The sequence below is a fragment of the Microtus oregoni genome, unplaced genomic scaffold (genome assembly GCF_018167655.1).
Source record: "Microtus oregoni isolate MIOR12 unplaced genomic scaffold, Mior012 000007F_ref0000211, whole genome shotgun sequence".
NCBI classification, from domain to species: domain Eukaryota; kingdom Metazoa; phylum Chordata; class Mammalia; order Rodentia; family Cricetidae; genus Microtus; species Microtus oregoni.
This window is the reverse complement of record NW_024543066.1, coordinates 15,761,180-15,782,107: the sequence shown is the minus strand read 5'-3', so window position 1 is coordinate 15,782,107 and position 20,928 is coordinate 15,761,180. Positions and strand designations below refer to the sequence as shown.

Below are 20,928 nucleotides of genomic sequence, written 5' to 3'. Positions count from 1 at the left end.
GGAGGGGGTGAGCTGTTGGTGCTCAGGACCTGGACTGGGAGCTCTCGGGGTGTTGTTTCTACTACATCCTGTTCTCACAGTAGCAGACTTTTTTCTGTAATGATCAGACAATATTTTAGCATTGAGAGCTATATAGTCTCTGTCCCGATACGCATCAGAACCAAAGAGAAGTAAAAACACTCACAGGTACACAGATGAGAGTAATTGAGTTCATGATCCTAGATACTCCAATAAGTCCGCTTGAAACAGGCAGTGGGCTGGGTTAGTGCACTGGTCCTCCCTTGGGTCAAAGTTGCCCAGAGGGCAGCCCGTAGTTGAGGGGAGGAATGGTGCCAGTGTGTCCTAAGGAAAGGACCTGATTGTGACTGTATGCAGCACAAGGTATGGGGACTTTGGACCAGCAAAAGGCAGAGGATGAGCCAAAATCCACCACAGCGCTGGGGTTTTGTGGTCTTGTAGATGCACTGTGTTGCTGGAGATGGGGCTGGAGAGGAGGGAGAGCTGACTTTCGTGCATCTTTGGTATTGTAGCTCCACCAATAAGGGTGAAGGAGAGATGCCATGACCAAAAGAAGCCTTGCCTGCCTCTGAGGCAACTGTGTCCCCAGCTGCAGATCCCTCCAACAACCCTGAGAACACATGCATTGCTCCTGCACTGAGGGGCCATACAGACGTGGTTTATGGGAGCCTCTGTGCAGCTTCTCTCCTTCTATGTGTGGACATTCTTGTTGCTAAGCCACCAGGCGCAGGAAGGCAGGGGTTCACTGATTTGCCTGCCTCCTGTGGCTCTCCTGGGAACTATTAGCACACATTTATGAATGGGTAGATACCCCCCCCACACACACACGTCTTCATTATCATTGAAGAGTTTTAAAATGCAGATAAACAAAAACTACTACATGATTCTGCTGCCACCCTCTTAGGGATCCACAGAAGAAATGTCTCCACACGAGGACTCAGATATACATATTTACCCCTGCTTTATTCATTAAAATTAAAATATACGCAGTAACTGGTGACTAGACAAAGTTGTGCTTGTCCATACGATACTGTCACCAGTGACACCCATTAATAAAGAAGACGTGACTGACACAGCATGGAAAAATTTGAGGACATTATATACAAAGATATGAAATATAAAAGAGGACACACTGTGTGCTTCTGTTTGCTGGAGTTCCAGAAGACACAAGCTATACTGGTAGGAAGCAAGAGTTGAGGGACGCTACAAAAGGAACCAGGTATCTTCAGGGGTGACAGAGGCATCTGTCTGCAGTTGTGATTGCAGCTGCCGACATCTGTTGAGTCACATAGCTTAAGAGAACACAGTTGGTCACACCTCAGGTCCACCTCAGTAATGGAACTGGAACATGTGGATGCGATTAGGTAGAGTCTTCAAGCTTGGGACAGTGGAGAAGGTAAAGCTGTATGTAAGTATCTCTTGCGTGAGCAGGGGATTTCTCTAGACCTCCTCTAAGGGCTTATGTTTCCCTGGCGACGGGTTAGTGACTGGTGCTCAGGCTCCATCCTGCAAGAAGGGAGAGAGAGAGCTGTGGGATTGCACACGCTCCTCAAGTGGCTGTGTCTTAAGGCAGCTGTCATTCTTGCCTTGTTGCAGGGGATCCTCTGCTCCTTCAAATAGAGATGATAGGAAGAACCTCCGCAGTTGCCCCTGTGACACGTTAACTCCAGCTACTGGGGATACCCGTCCCTTCCTTCATCACCAGGCAACTGTCTGAGGATGAGAAACACCAGCTAGGTAGTAAGGAGTGGCTCAAGTAATTCTGTGTGCATATCCACAGCCGGCAACTCCCGCGAATACAACATGAAAAATGGCTGTCCCCCTCGGCGTACCCAGGGTAGAGAAACAGAACAGGACTAAATCTACTGAAGGCAGGGGTTGAGCCATTTAGAATGATTTCGAAGTCTTTTGTCATTCTGGACTGAATGGCACTGTAACAGCCAACAGGAGAGAGAATTCCCGAGTTAGTATCCTGGGTGAGATGCTTGGCAGAGTCTGAAATGGACAGGCACGTTTCAGTTTCAGTTCAGAACCATGTTTGAATTAATGAAGTCTCTCCAAGACACCACATAGACTATCGAATGGTTTTATAAGTCTTTGTCACTCTTATTTAAAATGGTGCTAATCCTGCTTTTTGGAGTCCTTAGCATACACATTCTTGGGAGGTTTTCAAACAGTTTGCGAAAGGTAATTACATATTTGGTTTATGTGCTAATCCTCAGTAGAAGGTCAGCCCCCAGAGGACAGAGCCAAACCAGGCGCTGGCATCATTGAGCCTGCGTCTGAGGTTAACACAAAAATACAGACTGGATTGATAAAGGTTTGCCTAGAAGTCAGACCCTTCAGATGCTGGCAAAACTTGAGCGACAGTCAAGCCTGGACCTTGGGAGTTCCTATCTATAAACGGGGCTCTATCTTACCTGGGCGATAAAGTGGAAATCATAAAGTGTTGATTAAATTATTAGCATTAGATTTCACGGACAGCCGTGGCCTCTTGTGGATCTGTGGGTGATTATGGATGTGCTTGATGTAAGCAATGCTGTCATTGCCCCCCGCTCTAGGATTCTATTGTTGCATTAGCAAATTCATGGAAGTATCCTCTTATGTATTGCCTCTCCTTCCTCATCTTGGTCACTCACCATCAACCGAGACTCAAAAAGATTACCTTGAAAACTTTCAGAAAGAAACGATGCATATTAGTTGGACGCCGATCTGATGAAATCTCGAGACATCCTATCCCATCCAGACTAGGATCTGAGTCATCTCTGTGTAGTGGATCTTGTCAGCCATTTGGTAGCTGTCTGGGTGATACCCTTACTATTGTGACATCTCAGAGCTTATTCCTTTTTTTAAGCCTTCATTTTACTGAATACAAGCCCTCAGAGTATAAGAGTAGCAAATGCTGGCAAATCAGAGAAGCTGAAGAAGCCCTAAAGTATGTCCTGTAAGGGATGGAGTTAGCTACAGGTATGCACAGTACATACAAAGTTCTGTGCTCTCTGGAGTTGGGAGAACCATGTGGTTTTTCCACCGTGGTCCTCCACTTCTTGGAGAGAGGCATCCAGGGAAAATGAGATGAGGCTTCCTGGTGGACAGAACTCTGCATCTCATCTGGAAACCATGTCCATCTGTTTTCAGAACCTGGTTCAGATGTTGAAAATTAAAGTGTGAAGCAAGCTCCAATCAAGCTTTCGTATGTCACCAAAGACTCTTGCATAGAAAGGGCTACTTCTCTGCTGCTTGTAGGCTGCCTCCAGGTCTCCTGACTCTGGATTCTCCCTGACATTCACTAAGGGGCCTGGTCCACTAGTGAGATCCTGGGTACAGACACCAGTAGGTCGATCTGCTGGTAGATCCTGCGCTCAAACACTAAGAGACCACATTGGCTGGTGAATCCTTTGGTTTGGACACTAAGAGATCATATCTGCCCTTGGATCCCAGGTACAGACACTCAGGGTGGACATCGGCCTGTGGGGTCCTGGATACTGATGTTTAAAAGACTAGACCTGCCTGTGAGATCCTGGGCACTGACATTAAAAGACCAGGCCTGCTTGTGGGGTCCTGGGCACCTCTTCATGATCACCATTCACAGAACCCTTTTGTGAGCCTTCTACAATAAGGACTTTGTGTGCCTCTATATTTTTTTAGACTAAAGTGAACTTTTTCTCGCCACCTTTGGCTTCAGTTCATTATTTGAAATGGCAAAAGTTATTAAAAATTCCAGCGTGGAAACTGGCTTAACCAGTGGAAAGGGGTTTTGAGGTCCCATCACTAAGAAGGAAGTTTAACACTGATGTGGCTGGAGGACTGGCTTAGCCAGTAGCTAGGGCAGGTCTGTGGCAGGGCTCTTACCCCAGCACTTACTGCCTTCCCCAAGTCCTGAATACAGTGAGATATGATTGCATATCCCATATCCTTTTCTGGTATCCAATGGATAAAACCAAAACTGCAGTCATTCCAAATGACCTCGCTTGTACAATACCAGCATAGTCTTGAACTGATGCACTCTTTTTTTTTTTTTTTTTTGGTTTTTCGAGACAGGGTTTCTCTGTGGCTTTGGAGCCTGTCCTGGAACTAGCTCTTGTAGACCAGGCTGGTCTCGAACTCACAGAGATCCGCCTGCCTCTGCCTCCCGAGTGCTGGGATTAAAGGTGTGCGCCACCACCGCCCGGCGGCATGCATTTACTCTTTAGGAATTCGTAGTGTGGCTCTGCACAGTGACTGAAAAGAGGAACAGTCGGGGAGCTCGGTTTTCAAGGGGCAAAAGAGAATAAGACACATAAAGGAATCTACGGGAGAGCAGGGAAAGGATCAGGGGTGCAGAAGGCTTGCAGGAAGAGAAAGGGAAGGATGATCCAGCCTGAGGGGGAGGAGAGAGAGAGCCTCTTGAGTAAGCAGCACCTGAGCTCAGCCTGGAAGCTTGGTGAGTATGGCAGATTAAAAGACAGGTGGCTGCTTTGATAATTCTCCTTTGGTAAAGAGCTTCCTGACCTTTCACTCACCACCAGGCCTGTGGTTCTTAGCCAACAGAGCACAGTGGAATTGATTGGTGCCACTTTCCAGGTTAAGACAATCATGGCAGCTTGCTTTTCTTGTCCCTGGAGGGCCCGCTCTTGCAATGTTCCTTCTGGGAGCTTAAAGCCACCACAATTGAGGTGCCACAATAGGGCACCTCAGTGGAGTCCAGCTCCGTGTCACTGACCAGGTGAGTGGAGCCGTCCACCTCAGTCCCTCTGCCGTCCAAGCAATGCGTGAGACCTTCACCAGCACTTCACAAAACAGAACCACCTTGTTGAGCCCAACTCAGACTCCTGACCCACAGGACCATGAAGAGTAAAGAATACGGTGGCTCTAAATCAGCGTGTCTGGGGCCATTGTTGAAGCAGTGATAGATGGCTGTGGAGTAGGGTTCTGACTCGCAGAGATGAGGAAAGAATGCCAGGCCAAAGTGCGGTAATGGTACAGGTCGACCTAGGAAACTGTGGAGAAGCAGAAAGGAGATTCAGTGATTGAACGGCATGGCGGGGCGGTCACATGTAGTTGTATATTCTATGGCTATGGTGTCACATTTGAGGTCCTATAGTTTAATGAATATTTGTAAACCCATCCCAGAGAAGACTAAAGTGATGAACTTGCTTTCATAGGTCTGGCATACGAGCATACCTTAAACTGGGTACCTTCTGAGCAACAGAAGTTGACAGCCCGCAGTTCTCAATGCTGGCACACCTCAGGGCAAGGCAGCAGGAGGATAGATGCTTATTGATAACTCAATTTCTAGTTTCTCAAGCTGTCCCTTGGTGGTCTGGATCTTACTGGAGGCTCTTTTTTAAGGACATAACCACAGCATCTCTTAGAGACCCACCTCTATCACCCTGGGGACTAGGATTTCAATGTATGGCTTTTAGGAGTACACACACATGCAGACCTAGGTCCTCCATACACATCCCAGCTGAAGCCTCATGGTGCACACGGGTTCCTGACAAAAGAATTGTAATTGTCATTACTTTTTATTAAATGCTTTTAAAGATCTATTTGATGTGTGTGTGTGTGTGTGTGTGTATTTTTATATACATGTATGCACATGCATTCCATGTATGTCTGGTGCCCAGACAGCCAAAAGAGGGCGTTGGATACCCTAGAACTGAAGTCACAGGTGGTTATGAGCTGCTGTGTGGGTGCTAGAACTGAACTAGGGTTCCCTGCAAAAGAAAAAATACCCTTAACCTCAGAGTAATCTCTTTCGTCCTTTAAATATTTTAAGGTAATCCTCCTACATTGTACCATTTTGCCCACAAATCTCACAGGCTGCTGTTGTAAGAGCTAAGGGCTTTGAAAGGTTCCCTCAATACCATTTTCAACAACTTATAAAACTGGCAATCCTGGACCGGGGCTTATTCTACCATTGCATCTGTCTTGCCATCTTTTGTGATGCGGTATTGGGTCACAGCTGCGTTAGATTGCATCTCTGTCACATGTTTTGTGTCCCACAGAGCTTCCTTGTGGAGTGCTGGGCTGATGGCACCCCACAGGGTAAGGGCACTTCCCCTGCTCCTCTGTCACCACATCATCTGAGAACCAGAAGTTGCAGTAGAGGTCACCCCAGTGTTGCTCTGAAGGACATCTTGCCGGGAAGCATCTGGATAGCCCCACAGACAGTGGCACTGGGGGTGGATTGGCCTCATTCCAGAATGACGGCTCCCGAGAGTCTGGCCTGGGCTAGAAGGGGAGGAAGACCATAGGCGACAAGGCACTGAACACAGGACAAAGAGGCCAGGCAGCGTCTAGGTGATAACAATGGTACCAACATTTTTGAGTGTTCACAGCGTACCAGGCTCTCCACATTGACTTCTTACCTCAATAAGGCAGATGCTGGGTCCTCCCCTTTACAGATACACATCAAAGAAAGGCAGGTGAGTCATCTAAACGCTTGTGCGGAATGCAGAAGCACACTGGAATCTAAGCCCTAGCCTTCCCCACTGTGCTCAATCTCCAGATTGTCCTCCCTGAGGCCACGGGAAGGCCAAGAGGACAGGTGAGCTTCAGTAGTGGAATTTCTCTCTGTGCCCTCTGATGAATACTCTCAGCATCCCTGAGAGCCTTAAGCAACATTCAGATTGCTAGGCCTCACTCAGCATCTGCTAGATCAGGCCACTGGCAGTATGCACTTGCAAGTCCCTCATTCCCTTATGCCTGTGCCACGCCTACCTACATTTACATAACTTCCGGGTTCACCTGTCTCTTCTTTTTTTCTGCTGGCTAAACTTTGATTTTTCTCCTGCCTGCTGGAGAAACCCCTCTGCTTTACTGGGGGCTCCTGAGTTCTCCAGAGACTAAGCACCTCTCCTTGATTTAAAACTGAGCATCTCTGTGAAGAAGCAGCAGTCTGAGGAGCTCGGGCCAATCTTACTGGGGACAGCAGGTAAAGGCAAGTTCCCATTCATCTGCTAAAACGGTTTGTCCTTGCTCCCTGAATCTGCTGCTAGGGGTAGAACCCTTGCAAGATGGTCGGGACTGCACCACCTCCAGCTGGTCTTCACTTTTGTTGAGCACACTGGCTGTTTTGTGGCCTCTTTTGATGACCAAGCCTGCTGCTGAGACCATGAGTGTCCTCTGCCTCCTTTTCCAATAGCTCAAATGTCCCAGGATGAGAGCATGCACAAGGGACACGCTACCTTTGCTAACAGCTTTGCAAAAACACTAGACTCCCGAAGGCTTCTACACTGGAGCGGCTTTAGTTGAGAGGTTTTCCTGGTCTGGAGCTCAGAACCCAGAGTTTTTCAAAATAACATAAAACGAGGCTTTGCAGAAGCCAACTTTAACTGCAGCTCAGGAATTAAGGACATTCCAAAGACTACTTTATACGGCAAGGCTTGAGCCTGGAGCCAAGGGCCTGGGATGCTAAGGGAGGGTTATGCTGCCCGAGACAGCCCCGGCGGCGGGGCTGGGGAGCCAGCATTCATTCCTTGTTGGTCTGTGCGTGGCATCTGGCTTGCCCTCACCCTTTGGTCACGCGGCTCCCTGCTCCCAGCGTTTTGCCACAGACCTGCAGGACAGTGTGCCTCGGTGGCATTGAACTGCAGGTTGGCTGGCAGCCTGCTGGCTTGTTGCCCACCCGGTGGGTCCCGCCCCCGGCAAGGACACCCGGAGCTCTCCCCTCAGCGCCTGCTTCGCTGAGCTCAAGTCTCCCGCTCCAATCGTCCCCCAGCCACTCTGCCGCGTCCTGGCGCCATGGCCATCTCGTCTGTGCGGCCTTCGGTCCTGGTCCTGGCCGGGCTAGGGCTGCTCCTTCTGCTGTGCCTGGGTCCAGGTGAGTGGCAGATGTTTGGCGGAGAGTGCTGCGGGGGCTGGGGAAGGAGACTGGAAGTGGGAAAGGAGATGGGGTGCTGCTTGTCTGCGTTTGAGCCCTCTCTTAGCCTGGACTGGACCGAGAAGACAGAGGAAACGGGTCTAGGATTTTGCACTCGGCATGAGACCCAAGAGGTGCCCTCGGGCAGGCAGTGAGGGTATCAAATTCGAAGGGAGCAATTGTAGACTAAGGGGCAACCCTGGGTAGATGGAATCGGGATCCAAAGGACCTACAAGAAATGCTAACTCGGGTTTGGTGGAGGCTTGAAGGGGTAGGTGTAGGCAGGCAGAACAAGCTGCTCTCTCTCCCCAATTCCCTTCCAGGCAGCAGAGCTGATGGTATTCCACTCTGCAAAGCAGCTGGGGCCTGATGATTTAGCCAGGGCAGGCGCCAGCCTTTAAAGTTGAGTAATGCTAACCTCTTCCACTACATTTAGCTGAATTAGCTGAACCGTCTGAAACCTCCTCCCAGTTTTGTTTCCTTTAAAAACGCATTCGCAGCACACCCAAAAGGAATCGCTTTGATGGATGTTCAGGCTTCTCTACCCAGAACTCCAGACTCCACTTTCTGAACCTGGAAAGGTATCTTTTTGTGTGACCCATCGGAGGTCACAAGTGAGCTTCTCCCCCCACCCCCACCCCCAAGCCCCCTGCATAGGAGCGCCTTTGGGGCTTACTACTCTGGGAGGCAGCAGCGTGACCCTAGATTTACTGCCAGGAGATCAGGAGCTGGAAGACTCTAAATCATTTGCACAGAGCCTCAGATTGGTGTTTGTCCCAGTACGAAGGAACATCGTTGGGCATTGCCAACTGTAAAAGAAGACACCCTTGATTTCTCTGTCGCTTCATATTTCCTTTCTCAGAGCAGGTATGGTAAACCAAACTCCAGAGCGAGGGGAGGTAGGACACGGCGGGAGGGACCACGAAAATAAAGGGAAGCTTGTTCTAGGTAAAGGATTACTGTTGCACACGTCCGCACTACGCTCATATGAGCTAGCCTTGTGCACGCGGGCCTCTCGTTTTAGACAGAGTTAATACCAAGACGTGAGTGATGGAATCCGTTACGGCATCAGAATCGTTGAGCTGAAATGTGAACTTTTTACAACGAAAGATGAAAATACATTGAATCTCAAAGATGACACACACACACACCCTTTATTTTATATGTAGGGGTGTTTTGCCTGCACTGCCTGTATGTCTGTGCACCTCACGCTTGCAGTGCCAGCAGAGGCCAGAAGGAGGTGCTGTAACCCCTGGAACTGGAGTGCCGGAAGGTTGTAAGCTGCCATGAAAATGTGCAAATCAAACGGGTCCTGTGGAAGAGCAGTCAGTGCTCTTAACTGAGGAGCCATCTCTCCAGCCTCCAAACAGGACTCTTTACGGTATCCGAGCACTTTTCATGAAGAGAACCATCACCGCCCCCTCTTAGTATTCTTGTTAAGACTTTCACCTTTAGAGTGGGACATTGCGAGGCTCTGAGTGCGCCCAGTTCCTTGTCCGTTCTAATTCCGGGGAGCCAGATTTGATACGTGTCGCTGCTTTTTGTCAGAGCCTGGAAACGACAGCTGGGGATGTTGTAGTAAAGGATCCGCTGCTCTCCTTTTATTCCTTACTCCTTCCCTCAAGCTGAGTCCGTGTGCTGTCCAATTATATGTACTAATATATAGCTGAGGGTACAGGGCTTGGAAGAACCACAGCATTCATAATTCATGGCATGGGACCTCTCCAAGCCTTTTAGTTAGCACAGCTGGGATCCGCCGTGGTGGAGCTTTCGTTCCTGAAGCAGGGATGACTCATGCTCGCGAGAAATTGCAGGCTTGCTGTATCAGCCCAAACCCCGTGTCTCTTCCAGCATTCGGCCACATTTCATTCATTAATTGTGAAGCCCTTCTACAGAAGGCAAACAGATGGAGGGTGGCGCTTAATTCTCGGTGTGCTGCCCTGTGACTTGTTAGAGACTGATGAATGTTGAGCTATTCATGAATGCCAATAGCAGAGCCAAGAACGCACCTATCCGCCTTGACAAATAACGACATAGATTTCTTCATTGACTTTTCAGGTTGGGAGAGAAGTGCAGCATTGAACATTGGTCCCGCCTTTTGTGTTCGCATCAGCATCTCTCCAGCAGCCCAGCCAGTTCTCAGCTGTGCTGTGTTATGTTCAGAGTCCTCAAGTGATTCTTAATGGGGAATCTCTGGGGTCCAGGCACTCCGGTAGCCCAGGCATTGGAAGTACTGCTGCTTGCTATCCTAGGTGCTTTTCTATTGATGTGCTACATGGGCAAGACAGCTTAGAAAACAAAGCCTCCAGAGCTTACAGTGGCAGAGGGTTAGAGCCTGTGGTGGTACACTGAAAACATGGCTGAGAATGAACTTCTCAAGCCACAGGCAGGAAGTCGAGGGGTTCCTCTCTCTGGGCTCCCAAGGACCTTCTCCAATGGCAGAGACGAGGCCTGGTCAGAACAGTGACAAAGCAGGTATGGGACCGTTATTTCTTGATATATGCTGCCCATGAAGAGGGCACTGAACCCTGCTGTTGCTTAGAAACAGCCGCATCAACACAGGCAACCTGCCCGCAGACCACAGACGCCGCTCTGCTCTGATGTCTGCTTCACCAACTCCTTAGCTCCCTGCCCGGCATATACCAAGTCCCTGGAGCAAGATACAAGGACAAATAATGCCATCCTAACATCTGTCCCTCGTCCCTTAGTGTGGCCCCTACAGATTCTTCCCAAGGTGTTTCTCTGCTATCATTCTCTAAAATTAGAATGGCTGTATATTATCCTCCAGGCTGGGGCACTTCTGAGAAGGAAGAGCTGTTGTAAACGGAGACTGTCCTAGCAGAGCCCAGGAAGTGCTGTCAGTACAGCCGTAAGATCCTAAGGGAGGTACTAAGTAAGTTCTAGCATTTTCCCTACTCCATCCCAGGTTCTCTAGATCAGTGATTCTCAACCCGTGGCTCATGACCCCATTGGGGGGTCTCATATCAGCTATCCTGCATATCAGGTATTTGCTTTACTATTCATAAAAGAAGCAAAATTACAGTTGCAAAGTAGCAACAAAATAAGTTTATGGTTGGAGTCACCACAACGTAAGGAACCGTGTTAAAGGGTTGCAGCATTAGGAAGGTTGAGAACTCTGGTACTGCTATCCTGGCGGTCAGCTGGCAACACTCATATCCATGCTATAGTAGGCTAGGAGGGGAGGCTCTCTACGGATTGTGCATAGTGTGAGTGACGCAGACCCAGAAAGGTGGTGAGTATTAGGTGCACTAACACACACAACCTATCGCACAACCACTCATGCACACACACAACCATACAGACACACAAAACCACACACACAAGCACACAATCACACACACATACACAATCATATGCACACCCTGGTAGAACTCCAAGATGCTGACTCTTGGCTTTGAATACTGACTTTTTTATCTCCTTGATAACACAGTAAATCATTTATGCAAGAGTTCTTACTAAAAAGGTTTTTTTTCCAGCCTTAGTAATGTGTTATTGACAAACACAGAACAGATTTCTAGTTGTTTTGCCACGCTGAGAATTGATCCTAGGCCTCATCGTGCTGAATGAGCGTTCGCTGAGCTGCACTCAGAACCCCAAATTGGCATTCTTCGTTTTCTTTTTCTTTCTTAGTATTAAAATTATATAGAGTAATGGGTTTCATTCTGTCCATTTCTTCCATACTTTGGTCCTCTTCCCCTGCTTTTCCCCTACCTCTCCCCTATCCTCCGATAAAGCCTGAATGGAGGAAAATCAGAGAAAGTTGCAAAGCCGCGCAGCTATTTCTAAGACCCAAGCATGGCATGTTCCTCAGCTTGCCGTATAAGCCTCATCTCTGCCCGAGTTTGTCTCGTGGGGCTTCCCAGCTGTCTGCATCTGCATCATGGTATGTAGAGCCCAACCTGAGTCCGGTGGGGAACCATCTTAAGATCCTTAACAAACCGCACCTGCGAAGACTGTCTTAATTAGGGTTTCGAGCTGTGAAGAGACAGCATGGCCAGAGCGACTCTTAGAAAGGAAAATATTTAACTGGGGTTAGCTTACAGTTCAGAGGTTTAGTCCATGATCATCATGGTGGGAAACATGGCAGCATGCAGGCAGACATGGTGCTGGAGAAGGAGCTGAGATTTTTTTACATCTGGATGGGCAGACAGCAGTGAGAGAGGGACACACTGGGCCTGGCTTGAGCATCTGAGACCTCAAAGCCCACCCTCAGCGACACACTAAGCTACAAGTCACAACATTTTACAGCAGTTACTCAACCATCTTTTCATGAAGAGACCCATCAGAGCAGAAGACTTGGTTGGATATTTAAACCAAGATGCAAGGCATATTGGAATTATTGCCTTGTGAATAAAGTGACTGTTTTTTTTTTTTTTTTTTGCTATAGATTTTCACTGTAGCTGACTCCCCTTTTGCTACAAATTTGGGAATTAATTCCCACAGTTCAGACCTATTAGATCATTTACTGGTTACTATTTTTCCTGTGCTTTGGGGGTTTACTGATTACATTCCCCTAGTTACTCGTGAAAACAGTTTCCCCTGCCAGGCAATTGTTCCTCTCTCCTATGCAAATGCAGGGATCTGCCTTCGGGCAGTTATATTTATTGACAGGCATTTGGTCAGTATTTAGGGTCCAGGCAAAAGCATTCCATTTCAGATATTCCCAGATATCCAATTGGATGTCTATGGCAAGCGAGGATCTGAGGGTGAAAATTAACTCAACTACATTACCCCTGCAACTTCTGCTTTCTTTATTTCTCATGCAAGGGTGAAGTGAAGGGACGTGGAGAAGAAGAATAAGGGGTGATCTCCATGAGGTTTCTGGTTTTTACAGACATAGTTGGGAAATTCCATAGGTGAAGACAATGATAATATGCATATCAAAATCACAAAAAAGGGCAGGTAGGACCTGACAAAGCGGCACTCTGGAACAGGAACAGGTGACACTATCCAGGAAAGAGCCAGCATCCAAAGGGAAATCCCTGACATTCCACACCATTAGATAAGGTGACTAAATGTCCCTGAATCCTGGATTCACCCATTCTCCTCATCCAGTCTCTTTAGTCATAACCACCCTTGGGGATACCCAGATTTGTTTGTTAGCCAAGGTGGGGCATGCTATCTTCCTACTCAGGGCCTGTCTTCTTTAGACATTTCTATGTGGTTTCTTAGCAGATAATTTTGTGGGATTGACTCTGTGTAAACTTGACTGTTAGAACAAAGAGTGAATATTGCCGTTCTAAGACCTCGTGGTGTGGGGGAATGAAGCAAGGTCATTCCATGGCCTCTGCAGGAGGAGTCACCCTGCTGAGGTGTTTTGGGAATGAATCCCATTTTGAAGGGAGCATCATGGCTTCACAAGGTTTCCACAGATACAGCAGCGGCTTTTCCAAAGGACAAGTGTTCCCTCAGCTCTTCAAAATGGGGTACCTCTTGTCTGTTTGTAGGTTTGCCTTTATGAATCTGTCAGCTGTATATGCACTGCATAGGCTCCAGCAAGTTCCTTTCACTTATCGTCGCATCTTCCTTTGGAATGCTGAGAGGAAGCCTTAGAGGCTGGACCTTTAAGGCTCCCAATAGCACTTCCTCCAAAAAGGCCACACCTACTCTAACACAGTCACACCTCCTAATATAGGCCTATGGGGGCTATTTTTCTTCAAACCGCCACAAAGACCTTGCATTCAAATAAGTTTACCTCCAAAATTCTCAAGTGATTATTCCCAGGGTATTATAAATTCAAGGGCACCGTAGGACCTATTGCACCATGAAGATAATGTTTGCTGGGAGATGCATGTGATAAGTACCTCCCCTTGCAGTAAGGCATCAGGACTAAGATTACAAAGTTGTCTTCCAAAGTAGCAGCTCATGCAGTAATGCGCTTGCCATCTGTGGTCACTGTCATCAGTATGAAGCCCAGACACCATGCGTTGCTTTTCTCGTGTGGCAAGTATCCAAAAACCGATTAGATACTTTTATACAGATCGACTAAACCAGCCCAGGGGTCCACGGTTGTTATATCCAGCTCTGAGTTTTGCGCTCAACAAAGTCCAAATTCTAGGGATGTTGGGCTGTGAAACTGCTTTCTGGTTTGTTTACGTAGGTGGCGTACATGGAAACAAACTCAAGCAGATGCTGCAGAAGCGGGAAGGTAAGTCGGCCTCAGGAAGGTAAGGGGTGTGTTCACCCCACCTAACTGCAAGGAGTGGACTAGCAGTGGACAGTAGCCTGGGGCTGGAGGGCTCCTGCTTGGAAGATCAGAAAGTGTTTGCTCTTTTTAAGGCTTGCAGATCTGGGAGACTTATTCTGTGGGTATGTGGCGTGGCATTCTGCTTGATAAATATTACTACCTATAGATGTTTGGCAATTGTGTTTCTGAGAGCTGCCAGTGGGGACTCAGAAAGAGTGGGACAGTGTTAATCAAATGTCAGTCCTTTTAGACTAGTGAAACACATCTGAGGTGCAGACACTAGCCCTACCTGGTGGAGTAGTTTCAGAATGCATTGCTGGTACTCTGCCTATTCAGCTGTAGGAAAAGGCATTCCCAACGAGGAATCTTTTCTATTACTAACTTCTGCTGGAAAAAAAAAAAAAAAAACAGTTCCCAACTTATATAGACAGCAACAAAGAGACATAGAAGTAGAACATTCTGGAAGTCACGCAATGTGGGCTTTCAGTCCTCTGTTTCCAGTTATATCAAACAGATTCATGGTGCTGTCTAGTGAACACCATCTCCCCCGTCTTCATCTCCTTCTCTAAAACTGGGTGTCACAGAGATCCGGAAATATGAGCCAGGTTTTCCGTGTGATCGTTAATCACTTCTGCTTCTCCCTCGTAGCTTCCAGTGGAGCCCGAGGAGGGAGTGGAGTGGGGATGTTGGCTAACAAGCAGGCACAGGGGAGTAAGTTTTACAATGAGCCGCCTCACAGCAGGGTGGCTGCCGCTCAGAGCAACCCAGTGCACATTTTATGAACTAGAAAAGAGTTTAAAGCTGCACAGCAGGAAGAAATGATAAACATTTAAGGGGGAGGGAATGCCAATTAATCCCGTTTGATCCTTGCATATGGATAGCATAAATATGTACAATACTTTGCATCAATTCAAAACACAGGGATTGTTACACCGCATCAGAAATCTAATAATAGCCTGGGGCTGGAGAAACGCTCAGTAGTTAAGAACACTGATTGCCAGTTTAGAGGGTCAGGGTTTAATTCCCACCACCCACACGATGGTTCATGACTGTCTCTGACTCTAGTCCAGGGGGTCTGACACCCTCTTATGGCCTTTGCTGGCACTGCATGTACGTGGGGCACAGGCACACATGCAGACAAAACACCCATACACATAAATTTCTTTAAAAAAATCTTTAAAAACACAGCAGGAAAAAATTTAATAGTAAAGTGAATATTGTTCTCAAAAAGAAATAAATCATCATCTGTGTTCGGGAACTGATCTTTTCAGAACCTACTCCAGCCAAGACTAACGTGGCTGTGGCTGAGCACACGGCGAAGGAATTCCTGGGTGGCCTGAAGCGTGCCAAGCGACAGCTGTGGGACCGCACCCGGCCGGAGGTGCAGCAATGGTACCAGCAGTTCCTGTACATGGGCTTTGATGAGGCGGTAGGTAGACTTTCCTGCTGGGGGACCTTGGACACCACAGGGCAGGCTGTTGGGGACAGAGGCCTGACCTGGGAAAGAGGGCCTAGGAGGTTAAACTGTGAGTCTTATTTCCCTCTGTTGACTGTTGTGCTATCAAAACACCCGAGGTGGGGAACTTTCAAGAGTTCATTTTCAGCTTTTGGCTCTGAAGGACTAAGAATAGAAAGTCACAGTAGAGACTTTAGTGAGAACAACATGGCAAATAGTGTCACGATAGCAGGAGTATGTGTTAAGATAAAGCAAGAAGGAAGTATACATTTTCTTTCCTCATTTGTCTGCATCTGTCTGTCTATCTGTCAATCTATCTATCTATCTATCTCTCTCTCTACCTATCTGTTTGTCTATCTATCTATCTATCTATCTATCTATCTACCTCTCTCTCTCTACCTATCTGTTTGTCTGTCTATCTATCTATCTATCTATCTATCTATCTATCTACCTCTCTCTCTCTACCTGTCTGTCTATCTATCTATCATCTATCTATCTATCTATCTATCTATCTATCTATCTACCTCTCTCTCTCTACCTATCTGTTTGTCTGTCTATCTATCTATCTATCTATCTATCTATCTATCTATCTATCTACCTCTCTCTCTCTACCTGTCTGTCTATCTATCTATCATCTATCTATCTATCTATCTATCTATCTATCTATCTATCTATATCTCTACCTATCTATCTATCTATCTATCTATCATCTATCTATCTATCTATCTCTCTATTTATCTATCTATCATCTATCTATCTATCTATCTACCTCTCTCTCTCTACCTATCTGTTTGTCTATCTATCTATCTATCTATCTATCATCTATCTATCTATTATCTATCTATCTATCTACCTCTCTCTCTACCTATCTGTCTATCTATCTATCTATCTATCTATCTATCTATCTATCATCTATCTATCTATCATCTATCTATCTATCTACCTCTCTCTCTCTACCTATCTGTTTGTCTATCTCTCTCTCTCTCTCTCTCTCTCTCTCTCTCTCTCTATCGAGACAGAGTCTCATATAGCCTACTCTAGCCTCAACCTTACTATGTAGCCAAGGCCGACCTTGAACTCCCAAATACTGATGTTCTAGGTGAGAACCAAGATACCCACTGACTTGATTTTACAATTGCCAGTTTTGGGGAGAACTCACCCACTCTGAGAAGCCACAGGGTTAGTCCTTTCAAAAGGTAAAAATCTCATGACCTAATTTCTTTGCATCAGGGCCTCATCTCTTAAAGATCCCAGCTCTCCAACACTGCCACATTGGGGACCTAGGAATGCACAAAACATAGCCAACCACAGTGCTTTTATCCCGACAGTCTGAGCCCATTCTGTGCTGCATGCTAAGCCAGTTATGGAGAAGGAGGAATCCAGGGACTCTGTGGGCCAAAGAACTGCATCCCAGATTCCTGCTGAATCTCATTTTCCTAGAAATTCCTCCAGCCCTCCTGTCCAGTTTCGCCTGGGCATCACCAAGACAGCTCACTTAAACATGGTCATGTTTGCGCAGAAATGGCTGACACAAGATGGGTCTATGGACTCGGGAAGGTCATGAAAATAGACTTAAAATGACCTTTAAAGAGAGGTGGTTCTTGCACATGTTCAGGGGAAATTTCATCAACACATTTGTGAGTAAAGGCCAAGGGAGTTTGCAGCCCTGGTGGGTGGGGCAGTACCAGTGGGCAGCGTTGGTAAGTGAACAGAGGGGACTGTTGAAAGTCACATATTGTCATCTGGGCTACAGGCACAGATAAGAGGCAGCAGGAGAGATATTCTAGATTCTACTCACTGGAGACTGTCCACAGAGTGGTTGAGGAATCCAGGGTGGACCGCTTAGCCTGCCTCCCAGGGAGCATTAACAGTCGGGTAGCTAAACATGTTTTTTTCTAAATCGACATGTGGCTCACAGAGGGTCTTCCACATCCCGCTCTGGGTAGAAATGCTTCCTTTCCAATGCAGTACAGGGCGAAGCATGAGCTGCCTCATCCCTTCCCTTCCGTTCCCAGTTCTGCACACAGCTGTCAGTCCCTAAACGTACTTTTGCTACTCAAAAACAAGGCTTCTTTTGCTGTGTGCAAGTAGCTACCTACTTAAGCCAAACTCTGTGTCAGGTGTGACACAAAGTACTTAAACAAATATATCTTTGTTTAGCAATTTCCCCAACTCAAGGGACATTGCTATGTGTCAGTTGCTCCTTTTTAAGGTCCATGTTCTGCCTGGTGGAGTTACTGGGAAACAGGTAAACTCACAGTGAAAGGTTCTTACGATAGTCAAGTCGCACATCCCCCAAAGTCCTGAGGGGGGAGTACCCATGCTCTAGATTCATCGGCAGCATCTTGTGTTTGGAATATTTAAGTGCATATATATTTTTTTATTTGGTAGATAAAAATATCATACCTTTAAGTGGTTTTATCTCTTTTATTACCACCATTAAAACATTCTTAATATGGGTATAAATGACTAAAACATAAAGTTTGACAACAAAACCAATAAAAGATGAGGATTGAGGAAGGCTATAGTAATTAAATTTGCAGAAAAAGACCACAAGAAACTATGCTCAGATGCCATAAGCGGTGGTCTTTGGCATTGGAAGGCACCATCCTGCTTTATCACGGCCCTGGCTCATATTCAAACTTGAATGGTCAAATTTGAACCTGTCTTATTTTTTATACTCATAAAAATCCTTAAAGCAGATTTAAAATACATATTTGAAGCCAGAATCTCAAACCTTATTAAATGAGAAAACTCAGGCAGTAAGATTATTTTATTCTGACCCAAATTATGTAGCATTGTGAAAAAAAAAAACTAGGCTAAATATACAGAGAGTCAAAAATGCCTGCCTCCTCCTCTCTGAGGTGGAGGTTTTGGGGTGGCTCTGAAGATGAGGGTCTTGGGCATCAAACAGATGAGGAATCAGAATCAGTGGCCCAGAGTGAGGGGTACACAGGATGGGTCTACCAGTTATCCAAAGTGGGTGGCCATTTGGTCCCAGAGCCCCTGTACATGGCCCCAACTTAGTGTTCCCAGCCTCACAGGGGTCTTAGGAGAGACGACCCTCAGCTTAGGGTAAACTGGAGTCACTACAAACTGAAATATCTCCAGCACATCTACTTTACCACCCTCCTAGATTAGACACATCGTCAGGGGCCACCTGGCAGCCCCGATTCACGGCAGCATCCCCCAGAGTCTCATCCTACACAACACTGGCCTGGGAAAGGATCCAAACCCAGAATCCACAGTGGTTCCTACCGAATGCACACACCCCTCCTTCACATTATCCTAATACAAAGACGAAAAACAGTGCAAGCCGGAGTTGCTCCTTATTTAGGGTTCTCTGGCCATTCCAGGAAAATGAAAACAGATTCCTGAGACCCAGCCACTAGAAAATTCAGTTCTGGAGGCTGACAAGGCACCAGAAAATTTGCATTTTTTTCCCCCAGCCTCAGAGGTGTTCTGGTGCAGCGTCTCCCAGTCACGGCCTGCGGCCCAGGCTGCTCAGGCTGCTCCCATTTCTAATCTGCCTAGGTTACATCCCCAGGGCCTCATCCTCACACGAAATCAACATGTGCACCTTGTCGTCACAATTCATCTTGCACTTTCACCAACACTTGAGAAACATTCTTCTCCCCTGTGAAAAGGCGGTTCACAGCAACGAGCAGCCGCTGGAGGAGGCCTTATTAATTGCTGGTCCCTTCCCTTTGCCTTTCCATTTTTATCAACAGGCTCTATGACCTTTCATAACTCTCTCCAATAGAATGCAGGTTTCTTGTGAGCCGGGACTCTTTAATCTTGCTTTGGGCCTTCTTCAGTGCCTACAACAAGGCCTGACACCCACAATCCACTTCACAACCTTACACAGTGCACACTCGGGCTGGTGCACACACAAACCAAGAACACAGGTGTGCACACCACCTGGGGCGTCCCAGATGCCCTCCCCCAGAGCTGGAAGATGCCAACAGTTGATTGAATTCCTATGATGGCAAGCATAGGAACAGGCCAGGAGGATAGGAAGGCACCTGCCACGGTAATGTGGATGGTGCCTCAGGGCCAGCCAAGCGGTTACTGTGTATGACAGACACACATTTTATTTACCTTATATAGAGAGAAATGTTCCAAGGTAGGGTGTGATAAGATTGGCGTGGAGGAGATTATCAAAAGGATGGGCACAGATTCCTTTGTGGGGGGTGCTCATGCTGGTATCTATAGTGGCATTTCATTTGTAGTTTAATAAATAAAGCTTGCCTAAAGATCAGAGAGTAAAACAGCCCCACTGGTCGGCCTTACAGACCAGGCAGTGGTGACACACACCTTTAATCCCAGTAGCCACACTAGTTGCCAGAGAAACCGAGTAGTGCATGCCTTTAATCCAAGTGGTGCACGCCTTTAATCTCAGAACTAGAGAGGAATATAAAACAGGCGGAAACAGCTCTCAGTCTCAGACTTATTTAGAGATTCCTGGTGGCAGGGTCGCCATTTCAGACTGAGATAAAGGTAAGAGCCAGTGGCTGGCTGTTTTGCTTTTTGAATTCTCTGGTTGAACCCCAATTTCTCTCTCTGAGTTTTTATTAATCATGCACCTGGCATCCTAAGGCTGGATTAACCCATGAACAAAATGTTATACATGCACCTGTCATAACACTGGTTGTCAATCACTGAAGAAAAGCCACTTAGAGAAAAGCCGTGTTTTTCATGTGTTTTTAGGGGAGCGTGTGTCTTTAAATCCCTTCTTCATCACTCTCCTTTCTTCCAGAAATTTGAAGATGATGTCAACTATTGGATGAACAGAAATCGAAATGGACATGACTACTATGGTGATTACTATCAGCGTCACTATGATGAAGATGCAGCCATCGGTCCCCGCAGCCCAGAAAGCTTCAGACACGGGGCCAGCGTCAACTATGACGACTATTAGCGTCCCTTGCTGAGGTGCCGCAGAGCCTGCGCCTTGCTTCAGGAGGCCTTCTCCACCCACACTGTGCGAACACCAAGGGCTAAAGGAAGGAGGAATAGACGTGCCTTTTGCATTTCGTGCATGCTCATAACAATGTGTATCATTTAAAAATAGAAATAAAAGCATTCTTTTTTTTCGAAAAGATAAGTATCAGAATTCGCTTGGGAGAAAAGTGAGCTCTGACAATTCAAATCGCCTCTGTGTTTGAAGTTGGCATGCCAACTGAGGGCCTCTCTATTCGCTCCAGGAATCCTGTCAGTATTCAGGCAGAGCAGGAGTGAAAGCCAGGAGATCTCTGTTTGTTAAAATGCAGTCTGAGCTAAATGCGAAATATTGATTCAACAGGAAAATCTAGTTGGCTATGACTTTTAGTTTTGGATACAATTTGGAGAACCCTGTCACTGGATGGGCAGTGGGGGTTTTCTCTGTTCTGGGCTGCA

The 20,928-nt window shown here is 46.9% G+C and overlaps 1 protein-coding gene across 2 annotated transcripts; it reads left to right on the top strand.

The window, feature by feature from the left end:
- The first annotated feature begins 7,562 nt into the window (after nucleotides 1-7,562).
- Nucleotides 7,563-20,607, top strand: Ecrg4 (ECRG4 augurin precursor). 2 transcript variants are annotated; one of them, XM_041656534.1, is made up of 4 exons: nucleotides 7,563-7,825; nucleotides 13,986-14,033; nucleotides 15,344-15,501; nucleotides 20,288-20,607. In XM_041656534.1, the coding sequence occupies exons 1-4, from the start codon at nucleotides 7,747-7,749 to the stop codon at nucleotides 20,447-20,449; spliced, it is 447 nt and encodes a 148-aa protein (XP_041512468.1). In that variant the 5' UTR covers nucleotides 7,563-7,746; the 3' UTR covers nucleotides 20,450-20,607. The 2 variants fall into 2 exon arrangements, with proteins under 2 accessions (XP_041512468.1, XP_041512469.1); XM_041656535.1 differs by lacking the exon at nucleotides 13,986-14,033.
- Nucleotides 20,608-20,928: the final 321 nt, after the last annotated feature.